The 12,263-nt window shown below is 45.5% G+C and overlaps 1 protein-coding gene across 2 annotated transcripts in view; it reads left to right on the forward strand.

Annotated features, from left to right (window-relative positions):
* Positions 1-489: 489 nt before the first annotated feature.
* The window catches only part of LOC108926245 (transcription initiation factor TFIID subunit 4-like), a 65,864-nt gene continuing 54,090 nt past the window's right edge, over positions 490-12,263 (forward strand). Inside the window, exons 1-2 of one of the 2 annotated variants that reach the window (XM_029253670.1) lie at positions 490-1,827; positions 6,050-6,246. In XM_029253670.1, the coding sequence (XP_029109503.1) occupies positions 528-1,827; positions 6,050-6,246 (1,497 nt within the window). In that variant the 5' untranslated portion in view covers positions 490-527. The remainder of the gene's footprint in view (positions 1,828-6,049; positions 6,247-12,263) is intronic. The other variant, XM_029253671.1, reaches the window with a different exon arrangement.

Below are 12,263 nucleotides of genomic sequence, written 5' to 3' on the forward strand. Positions count from 1 at the left end.
TAGCAGAGTCACTTTGTCAGTTTATGAAAACGTCCTTCCTGTTCTGCTAGTTACATGTGAAACCCTGGTTAAATAATTCAATTGTGTTATAAAAAAGTCACATCAATGAGTTGTGCATTTTAAAGTCAAGGTCAATTCAGATTTTTTGGTGATACTTAGAACCATCAACACTGGCTGGCTAATTTCACATAATTTAGCGTCGTTTCAATTATTGCTGTGCAAGACAAAATGTCATGATGCAGAGATGGTGAGCGAAAACTATAGCAAAGTCTAGCCCACTCGCTAAGCCTACATTTATGCGTGAATTACATGTTTGACGTGTACGGTTAAATGTTAATTGCCATACTGCAATAATTACACGCTCTAGTCTTGTTCGTCCACTTTCCTTCCAGTAAGCGAAACCGATCTCATAGGGACAGAGTAAAATGAATTTTGGCGCTCTGACGTCACACTATTTCCCACAATGCCCCAGTAACACGCATGCGCAGAGAGCGTACGAAAATTTGGACAGCGATCTGAGCTCAAAGATGGCGGGTACCTCCGACCCTCTGGAAGATATGCTCTTCTCCGAGGTGGATGAGAAGGCTGTGAGCGACTTGGTGGGATCGCTGGAGTCGCAGCTTGTCGGCCAGAGCAATCCGTCAGCTCCCCATTCGGATTCCCGGAGCACTGGGTCCACAGGCACCGCCAATCATCACTTGGGCAGGACGCTACCTGCTCCACCGGTGGACAGTGTAGCGGAGCAGCAGCAGCAGCAGCAGCAGCAACAGCAGCAGCAGCAACAACAACAAGGACATAAAGCTGCGAGAACGTCGGAGCCCAACTCGAGAGAACCCGCCACAGAAAAGACGCCGAGCTCCGCCGGCGCCGCTCCGCCTTTCGGAGACCCTTCCATCACTTCGGGCTCCGCGGTCAGCGCTAGCAGCAGCGGTTTGCAGCCACATGGAGCATCTAACGTGACAGCGCTGTGCGCGTCCGCTCCGGGAACTTTGGCTCCTGCGCCGGGCAGCCGGGGGACCGTGTCGGGGTCAGCGGGGACAGCGGGGACAGCGGGGACCGCGGCGGGGACAGTGGGGGCAGCGGCCGTGTCTGCGGACAGCGAGCCCCTGAATAACCACCTCGCTCCGGCCGCCAGGACTCCGAGTCTGAACGGGGACGGTGGCGGGCTGGTCACGCTGGGGGACTCCCCTCCGAGCGCCGCGGCTCCGGCCGAGTCGCCTGCCCCTCGGCCCGCCGCCGCTGCCCCCCCGGGCGCCCACAGGACCCCCACCATCGCCCTGCAGCGGCTGCCCGGCCACATCCTGGCCACGATCGCGCAGAACGGCACGGGAACCATCATGTCCACGCTGGTCCCGCAGAGCACACGGACGGTCCCTCGGAGCGCGGAACCCGCCCACGCCAAGCCGGACTCCAGCGGACCGAGCAAGGCGGTGATCCCGAGCGCTCCGGGCGCGGCCACCGCGGCCACCACGGTCACCACGGTCACCTCGGCCACCGCTGCCACCGTTGCCACCCCTCCAGCTGCCCCGCAGAACCCGCCCCCGCAGAAGGTTCCCGTGTCCAGCGCATCTCCCGCAGTCTCGAGCCCCGCGGCGGCGAAACCGAGCGCGCCGGGACCCCCGCTGGTCAGCACCACCGTAGGGGTCGTGAGGCCGGGGACTCCCGCTCCTTCCCTCGCCGTGGCCACGCCCACGCAACCCACGCAGCCCACGCCGCTCCGGCCCGGACTGAGCTCCACTCAGAGGATCGTGACCCCGCAGTTGATAGTTAGACCCCCCCAGCAGCAGACCACCATTCAGCTTCCCCCGGGCTTCACCATCCCACCCGGTAAGAGAGAGAGAGAGAAACACAGCTGTCTTCACAGTCACGTTGGGAAGCAACAGCTCTGTGTGTGTGTGTGTGTGTGTGTGTGTCTTTGGTAGAGTGGTTAAAGTGATGACTATTATTATTATTATAAAAGCTTCTCCTTTTCTTCTTGACCCTACCTGGATTAAGCAGACCCCACGCTGACAGAGTGTGTGACTCTGGGGCTGTAACGCACCCGGGTGCTGAGATCCCCCTGCCTCGCACACGCTCCCCATTGGGACGGAGCTCTCCCTCTCAACTTGATGCTCTACGAAAAGGCCAAGAGCCTGCGGATGCACCCTTGACCTGAGTTTCCTAACCCCGAGACCCCCCCCCCCCCCCCCCCCCGCGCATAAAACACGTGTGTGAGAGACAGGGTAAATAACTCGGGTGTAAGAACGCTCCGCCGAAGTCACGGCGGATCCTCGGCCGACGCACGGAGCTGGATGGAGTCTGTGAGGAAAGTCGTGTAACTTGTTGATGTCCCGCTGTACATTTCTCTTTCACTCCAAAACCCAGGGCAGCATGGTGTGTGTGTGTGTGTGTGTGTGTGTGAGAGTGAGTGAGAGAGAGAGAGAGAGAAGCTTGCAATGCAGATTGCTCCACCACTACTCAGTCACCTGTCCCACACCGCTGTGGAGCTCCAAGTGTTCCTCAGTGCTTCTTGTACTCATTGTCTAGCGTGACACCTTGTGCTGTCGCTGGAAAACCCGTGGTTCTGAGTCTACTTCCCTCCCCAACTTCATGGAAAAGTTTTATATACAGTAAATTAATTATTTTTGTCTTGGCTGGCTCAGACAGCCGCCCCGGTGCCTTACATCTCGCCGGTGGTGCGATTGGGCGCGTGTTCGAATTCAGCGCCGTCTGTGCGGAGTTTGCGTATTTTCCTCTGCTTCCTCCAGGTGCTCCGGTGCTGCAGAGACGGGCGCTTCAGGTGAATCGGTGACTTCGAATTGCTCGCAGCAAGAGCTCGTGTGACTGAGCGAGCGTATGCGCTCGCTCTGTTGGGATATTCCTTTTGCCCTGCTCCTTGAAAAGGAATTGATGGATATATTCTTGGGTTCTGTTCTTTCTAAAAGGGTTCATCCAGTGTTGCGTGGTGATGATCACTAATTCAGACAGTTTTTCACACCCCCTTGTTTTGGTCGGATGGTCAGATGGTGACTGGTGTGGGGCTCTAGGTGGTGGAGTAACCGGTTAGTTCTCAGCCTGCAGTCTGAAGGTTTCCAGTTTGAATCTCACTACTCCTGTTGTACCCTTGAGTTCTGAACAACTGCGGAAAGAACACCCCGCTGAATAAGACGGTAGATCATTTTAAATCTAATTACCTAATGCTGTGTGACACTTCGGACAGAAGTGTCAGCTGGATTTTTAAAAAGAGTGGAATTTGGGAGGCTTCTTCAACTGCAAGAACAGCTTCCTCACCAACAAAGTTCTAATCATACAAAGACAACATATTGATGAAGATTTGTACTCTAGGGTCATAACAAAGTCTCCATCTGTCTGCATGACACAGGGAGATAACAAAGGTGAATATAAAAGGTTAGGCAAGAGCTTTAAAAACAAGTATACTGCGGTAAAACATGAAAACACTAAAAACTGTTGCCTGACTGTTAAATGTGTTATGCTTTTTTGATGCTTTTCCATAACTTTTTTTTTTTATTAATACCAGAAGATCCACCGAAGCTCATCTCCTACTCAAAAGAAGTGATCTTCTGATAAAAATAGTAATTTTCAGTATTTTTATGTTTTACCACCAGTATATTTGTTCTTAAAGAAGTTGTTGTGTCCTTCTGTTTGGATTTCAGTCTCTTCTGCCTGGATGGTGTGTACTTTGAAAATGTTGGGTTTTGGGGTGGCGTGGTGGCACAGTGAGTAATGCTGCCGTTTTACGGCACCTGGGTGGTGCGAGAGGACGTGGGTTCGATCCCCCCTCAGTCTGTGTGGAGTTTGCATGTTCTCCCCGTGTCTGCGTGGGTTTCCTCCGGGTGCTCTGGTTTCCTCCCACAGTCCAAAGACATGCTATTCTGGTTCACCCATAGTGTGTGAGTGACAGTGTGTTCCACTGATGTATGGATGAGTGACCCAGTGTAAGTAGTGTATCTAGCAGTGTAAGTCACCTTGGTGAATAAGGTGTGTGGGCTCATAACACTACATAGTTTTTTCAAAGTCCCTTATGAGAAAAAGCTTCTGCTAAGTAAATGTAAAAAAGAAACATGCTCCTCTTTGTTTTAAGATTCCCATAAACAGACACATACATTGAAATCCAGGCTGACTTGTTTGTTTAGGATCAGTGTATGCCATTGCGAGCGCTCATGATTATTATATTTGCTTCAGTAACTGAGTAACCTTTATATTTTTACATGTGGAAGGGGATAGGTGCCATATCACATCTTGTTCGGTGGCGGCAACGTTCTTTGGTATCGTTTTTTGAAGAAGTTTCGGGATCAGATACTGAAGCACTACTAGTGTAACTGTTATTACTGCTCTTATTGTTGTGTATTAATTTTTCTTTGGAGTGACCCTGTGTACAGCACTGCAGAATGGCAGGCTTCTTAACTTTATTTTTGGATTTTAGAATAATTCATGTGATTGATTATTGCAGTTATTTAATTTTTATAACGTGAAATGATATTCCTTGTGCCCTGCAAGAGTGCCTTTCCATCCAGGGTGTACCCTTCCTCGCACCCTGTGCTTTGGGATAGTCCCCGAACCACCATGACCCTGCCTGGGATGAGCGGCTGTTGGTAATAGATGAGTGATATACTTTTTCAGGGAAAAAAATATGCATTAACAGCCAGCGAGATTTACCCCCCCCCCCCCCCCCCAGACCTCGCACTTCATCGACAGCATGGCGACTGTATACCTGGGTAACTTTGTGTTTCAGATGCGTGTTGTCCCTTCATTTGTGTGTTGCTCGTGAGACAGCATGGCTGATCCAGGCCCAAGAGATGCGCAGAGCCGCTGTGAACCGCTGGCTCTGTTCCAGCCCGAAGCCCTGCATGCGTATAGTTAATTGTTCCAATAATACTTATACGGCAGATATTTCAAAATTACTTTGATCCCTAATTACACCAAAGGCCCCCAGGACACTGTTGCACATTTAGGCAGCATCATGTAAACTGTCCATTTAATTTGTATTGAGGTAAATAGTTTCATTCAGGAGAGGCAAAAAAAATGCCATTAATTTGCCTACAAGAAAGGCTGTGTGTAATTACAATAAAAATCTCACTTGAAAAATACCTCTCTGGTTTTTTTAATATAGAGGAAAAAACATGCATCTGAGACCTGGGATGTGAATTTTGCATTTGCTGAATTTGTTTTAATGTTTGAATGTGTCCTCAGAGTGACAGCACTCAAACATTAAAACAATCAGTTATTTTTTTAATTTGACACATTACATATTGTGGTATATTTGATATATCATTTGAAATGGTTTCTTCTCCCTGCCGTGTTTCTGCAACAGTTTTAACAGCATAAAACGACTTGATGGCGGTTTGACGGTCATTTATATCATACAGAGATGCAACCATTCATTTTTGTCCACTCCAGGTCACGTTTTTAAGTGCATCTCCCAGACTGTACATCCCTCAAAACTGCCTTCTGATGCATATGCATCCTGTGGAGGATGTTTTATTCTTCTAAATGATACCACATATGTGACAGCGGGGTTTGTACACTTTCTTAGAAGTCCTTGAAATCTATTGAAGAACCATTTTTTTGTTGTGTCTCGGAAGGATTTAAGGTGCAGTACTTCCCAAAATGCTCTGTGTACGCAGAGGATAGACAAATGGTGACTTATCTGTGTGGGACATTAAAAGTGTACAGCACAATCATGGATGGATGGATGGATGGATGGATGGAGATAGAGGAGTATCTGTGCTTCATTCCTGCCTGTTTGGGCACAGATGAGTGTGACAAGTAGTTACTTAAAAGATATTAATGAAAAGATGAATCTGTGTTAATGGGAAGGCTAGTGGTCTCTGACACCTTCTTCACATCGCTTCTGGCGTTGTGGTGCTTGACATCTTAGGTAAAGGCACTCTGGTGCCGTGCTGGTTAAAGGAGATGCGCTAATGATCAAGGCTTGATGACAGTTTGGCTGCTGTTGTATATTTGCCCCTCTTTCTCTTTCCTTTGAGTGGACACCTCCAGTTTCGGTGCTGATCTCGGGCCGCTCTTATCGTTGCCTCCCTCTTTGTAGGCATGGTGCTGGTGCGCACGGAGATGGGGCAGCTGGTGATGGTTCCTCAGCAGGCCCTGGCCCAGGCCCAAGCTCAAGCCCAAGCTCAAGCCCAAGCTCAAGCTCAAGCCCAGAGCCAGGGTCACAACAGCATCTCTCCAAGACCCGTGACCCCGACCACAGGAGCAACCTTCAGAATGGCCACCACGCAGGTACAGGTATGATCTGCTGCACAAATCTCCGATGTTCCTCATAGGCTTGACCTCAGTAACTCTTTAGTCATACATAAAGTATACCTTATTGAGCTTCATTCACCATGTTAAAATGTTTACTGTGAACAGCTGCTGTCAGGCGGTTTGTTTTTTGAATCGTTGTTGAATGTGTTATTGAGGCCAACCCGGGGAAATAACTCAGAAGAGCTGTTATCAACATACTAATGTTGTCTTCAAGATTTTGCTGGATGCAATTTAAACAGCTTCACGTCTTGCTGAATGAACTGTCTCCATACTCTGTGGCCTCTTCCTCTACAGTGTGCAGTCGATCTAGAGCTCCAACCTCCTCATGTTTACCCCTGTGCTCTCCGTGGCCTGACTAACGTCTCCTCTTTTCCTTGACTTCTGTGTTCTTGTGATTGCATGTTAACCAGTGCCATGGTTCAGCGCCCTGTTCTCTTTGACGGCTTTATTTTCTCTCATTATCTGGCTCTGATCCTTGAATCTAAATCCCAAATCCACAGATAGTGGAACCTTTTGTAACCTGGCTCTATCTGTCTTCCAATTTCCTGGCCACCACCACCTCCTGTAAGGCAGGATGACCAGTGTAACATGAATTTCAAATTTTTTTTTTTTTTTTTTCCCCCCCCGAATGGGCTACATCTTACAATTTGGTTCATACCTTTGACCAAGGCAGCTTAAAATGCTAGATAAACCATACAAAACTACCTGCAGTCCTTCACCTGTTCATTCACAATGTAATGCATTGACACAAGTACAGACTTAGGACAATTTAGATATAGACTAATTAATTTATACTAATTCACGTGCAAGGAAACCCACACAAACATGGTGAGAACATGGAAACTCCATACAGGCAAATCAGGGTTTCAGTCCACATCCAAACCCCAAACCCAGGAGCTGTGAGCACCGGTGCTGTCTGCTGTGTCGCTGGGACATCCTCATACGCAATCTGTTATGTATTAGGTTTTCGGGTGGATTTATTGGTGTAGTTTACTCTTCATTTCTTTCTTTCTTCTTACAAATTGCCAGCTTTTGTTTTTAATATTTACCAGTTTTCTGCTTTTGTTATTCTGTGGGCAGCAAGTCACATGCTAGATATGAAAAGTCATTCAAGTTCCAGGAGGTCATGTTCACTACTTAACCTGAGTTGCCAGGTAAAACACTGAACTGTATTAAAAGGTAAACATTTTTGATTAGGCATGACATAATAAAAATGAACAAATTTTTTAAATCGTTTTACATTTTTTTTTGTCTTCTGACAGTTTTGTTTATTGTGTGTTACGCATTGCATTTATGAAAATTATGTACAAATAAAGCGTACCAGAATTTAGTGCATATACAAGGTGGAAATGGTGTCAAACTGTCACATTCAATACGAGATAATTGCTACAGTAAAAATAGTTTACCCACATTTTTTTTTTTTTTATAAAAGCTTTTAATTTGCTTGTTTATCAGGTGGAACATTTAGTCTTTACCTGTTGGTACCGGTCCACTTTCCTGAAACCAGTTTATATTTTTCTGTTTTGCTTGAACCTTGTTATTTTCCGTAGCTTGGCATTGACACATTGAATTGTAATCTCTTTTCAGAACTGGAAATGCCAACAGAACATCTGAATTCACAAGGACCAAATAAAGAATGGGTCCTTCAGAGGTAGTCAGGCAGAAATGCATCTGTCCCTGTGTGTAATTAAATTATGACCTGATTCACACAATTACCACTGTCATGGAACATTAAAATTTTTTAAAAGAAAATGGTGAATACAGAGCTGTGAAATCCATTTTATTTCCTGTTCTGGCAGTTTTTCGTGTTCTATTTTTGCTCTCTTCTGTTATTTGCCCCTGTAGTTGTTACTCAAAGGGAACATTTCAGTATCCTGGTTTCAGTTCACATTGCTGCACAGACATAGAACCTGTTTTCTGCTTTTCTCTGATTTACTAGTGCATTTTCCTGAAAAGTCAAAGATTAGATATTTAACTGGGTTAAAGTCATAATCATATTGTATTTACCATTCCAGCCCTGTATAGTTTGGACCTGCTGCTCATGAAAATATCCATTCTGCATCTGCCTGTTCCCTTCTGTGTTGTGTATACAGTTTTGGGAGACTGGGGTATGCACACATGCATGTCCCAATCTTCATAAATTGACTTTATACAAAAATTCCACAAAGAAGTTGAGCTGTGGAAGCCACACGTCTAATACTCTAGTACTGTGGTACTTCATTGTCCTTGCTGGTGTATTTTGCAACAGCATCCACAGAAGCTGATGTGCTATGTTTTGTACCATTCTGAAATAAAATGTAAAGTAAAAACCACAAACTTGCCATTAATTGGAGTGATGGGTATAATGGGGCAGCATTTGTGCCCTAGTGTTCCAGCAGAGCTGATATAAAGTGCATTCAGAAAGGAGTCATAGCCCTTCACTTCATGTTTTATATGGTGCAACCTTATGCTAAAATTGCTCAATGAGGGGGAAAATGATTTTAATCTCCAGTCAAAACCCTGTAATAACACAGCAGAAACAGGATTACAAAGGGCTAATTTATTTAAAAAAAAGATTGAAAAAATTAGACCTTTTTCTTAGTATGTATGTAGTTGAAGCACCTTTAGGCAGGGATTACAGCCTTGAGGTTTAGGGATGATGCAACAAGCTGTGTATACCTGGATTTGGGGGTTTTCTGGCATTCTTCTCTACAGACCCTCTCAACTGCTGTCAAGTTGGATGGGGACTGTCAGCAGACAGCTGTTTTCTTGTTTCTTCACAAATGTTCAATTTGGTTCAAGTCCAGATTCTGGGGGAACCACTTAGACATTGAGTTGTCCCTAAGCCACTCCTCTGTAGTCTTTGTTTTGTACTTAGGGTTATCATCCTGTTGGAAGGTGATCCTTCAAACCAATCTGAGGTCCACAGCAGATATTCATTAATTTGCTTCGTTTGGCATTCTCTCGACCCTGACTAGCGTCCCAGTCCCTGAAAAACAGCCCCACAGCATGATGCTGCCACCACCTTTCTTCACCGTTGGTATGATATTGTGTAGGTGATTAGCAGTAGTTGGTTTCTTTCAGACATTAAGCTTAGAATTGAGGCCAAATACTTTTATCTTGGTTTCTAAGTCTGAGAGTCCTTTAGGTGTTTTTTTGCAAACTCCAAGTGGGATTTTGGTGGAGTGTGGCAGCGATGCTGCTGTTATGGAAGTTTATCCCATTTCCTCACAGGATCTCTGGAGCTCAGTCAGAATGACCATCAATCAGGTTTTTGGTCACCTCTCTTACCAAGGTCCTTCTCCCTCAGTTGTTCAGTTTGGCCAGTTCTTGTAAGAGTCATGATTGTTCCAAGCTTCCTCCATTTAAGAATTATGGAGGCCACTGTGCTCTTGGGAGCCTTCACTGCTTCAGATTTTTTTTTCTTTTTGTTTTGTTTTGTAGCCTTCCTCAGAGCTGTGCCTCAATGCAATTCTTGCTCTAAACTCTGCAGGCAATTTCTTTGACCTCATGGCTTGGATTTTTCTTTGGGGGCTCTTATATAGACAGATGTATGCCTTACCAAATCATGTCCAATCAGTTGAATTTACCACAGGTGGAGTGATGTAACATTTCAGAGACAATCAGTAGAAATGGGATGCACCTTATGCACCTCAACTAAATTTCAAGTGTCATATCAAAGCATCTGGAATATTTCCTATATGTCAGTGTGATATTTCAGATTTTTTTTTAATGAATTTGCAAAAAAAAATCTTAAATCCTGTTTTTGCTTTGTCATTACGGGATACTGAGTATGGATTGAGGGGAAAAATGAATTTAAGCATAAAGCTGCAACATAAAGTGAAGGGGTCTGAATAATTTCTGAATGCACTATTCCCAAATTAGTCTAACTCCACTGAGTAGTGTTTCTGATATTTTTTAGTGCTTCCCAAATCCTGACAGGTTGTTATATCTCAGACTACAGTGTTTAAAGAAAATGAAAAAAATCAAATTCTGTTTTTTTTAAATGCACAAGATGTTTTACATTTATTTACAGAATACTACATGCTATTAAGTGTGTGCAAATATGCAAAGTAGATTTCATCCATGTGAACAGCAACTCTGAGTCAATGAGGCAGTTTGATGAACTGTATGGCCAGAGCTGCATGCTGTTTGACTCTGTAAAAATGATCTTCAAATGGATTACACAGGCAGTACTGTTAAGTCTTTTTAGTAATTCCAAGAAGATCGTTCATAGAGATAGGTTATATGAATGTGGTACATTGTAAGGGTTTTTCTACAGGATGTAAATGAGTTGGGGCAGTGGGTGGGTGGTTGAAAGGAGGTGTGACTCTGTGGGACGTGGCTTCAGTTAGTAAGGGGAACTGGGTAGGAGGAGTCAAATGGTTGATGGAAATTTGGTGGGAGGAGTCAGTTAGTGGGTGGGGACTATGGGAAAGAAATCAGGTGGTTGGGACAGTGGGGAAGGAGTCAGTAATGGGAACTGGATAGGAGGAGTCAAATAGTTGGTGGAATTTGGTGGGAGGAGTCAGTTATTGGGAGGGAACTATGGGAAATGAATCAGGTAGTTGGCTGGAGCTGTAGGAGAGGAGTCAGTGAATGGGAACTCTGAATGGGAGTATAGTCCCCCTCTAAGGGATTTATAAGTTTTATTGTTGTCATTTAGTCTCCACTTGTGCTGTTTTGTGAAGAGACTTACAGTGTCGCTCATTTATACACCCGGATGTTATACTGGAATGATTCAGGGCTCCATACCTTGAAGGACTCACTGGATGCCGATGTTAAGAAACACCATTACCACGGTGTCTTCTTTTCCTTCTGCTGATCTTGTGGCTGTGCTGGAGTCGCTGTTCTGCTGATTTTGGTCGTATTGTGGTGATGTTGGGCCAGTAGGTGGTGTAGTGGTTATAGCTGTCGCCTTGCTCTCCAAGGGTGCAGGTTCATTTCCTGCTTGTAGCACCTCTGAGCAAAGATATTTACTATGACTTGCTCCAGGAGAAAGCACCTTGCTATGTAAATGGGAAAGTCATTGTAAGCATCTTAACATAAGTCGCTTTGGGGGAAAGCGCCAGTGAAATGAGTCAACGTGATGTGGTGGTGGTGGTGGGGGGCTAGTCTAGTGGTGGTGTTACCCTGTTGTTGTCAGATGGCAATCCCTGAGCAGCAGGCTCCATCTAGTGGTTTTACTCAGCTCTCAATTCGGGGGGGGCTACCTCCTCAATCCTCAACTAACACCAGTGCTATGGAAAAACAGGGAGGACAACCGTGGTACAACCGCGCATATTTAATAAAAATAAAACAGAAAATGTGGCATGTGCAAAAATTTTGGCACCCTTCCAGTTCATCTGCTAATTTTACTTTTTTTTTTTTTCTTTTCTTTTCTAAAGGCTTAGAGCTGAATTGGCTCATTAGACCTTAATCCAAGTCTGGGGAAGAAAGTTCCAGAACTTAATCAGTCTTCTGAGAGGTCAAACCTCTCAGCGCATTGTGCTCGCTTTGAATACCCACTTAGAAAATCAACGAATCGCATACCTTGAGCAGGGCTGCCCAAGTCGTTGAGTATGACCCTACATATCTGGTTCATATTGAAGTTGCGTGACCAGTGCTCTTTGCCGTCTTAACGGTGACAAGGACCACTCACTGCCTTCGTCTGTCTCCTGCTAGAAGACAAGGAAAAAATACATACATTTTACATCCACGCACATGAGGTCATTTCCACAAACAGTTATTGCACAAAAAAATCTCCTGTTAAATCTGTTTACATTTTTATTTATTGAACTGAACATATCACTGCACTTCATCCCGGAGCGTTTCTAGTTTTGTAGCTTGTTATTGTGTCAAGAACCCATAGTGGGTTTGGCAGGGTCCTGCTCTCAGGTGGGTCCAGGGTTCGAGTCCCGCTTGGGGTGCCTTGTGACGGACTGGTGTCCCATCCTGGGTGTGTCCCCTCCCCCTCCAGCCCTACGCCTTGTGTTGCCGGGTTAGGCTCCGGTTTGCCGCGACCCCACTTGGGACAAGGG

This window comes from Scleropages formosus, chromosome 7 (genome assembly GCF_900964775.1).
Source record: "Scleropages formosus chromosome 7, fSclFor1.1, whole genome shotgun sequence".
NCBI classification, from domain to species: domain Eukaryota; kingdom Metazoa; phylum Chordata; class Actinopteri; order Osteoglossiformes; family Osteoglossidae; genus Scleropages; species Scleropages formosus.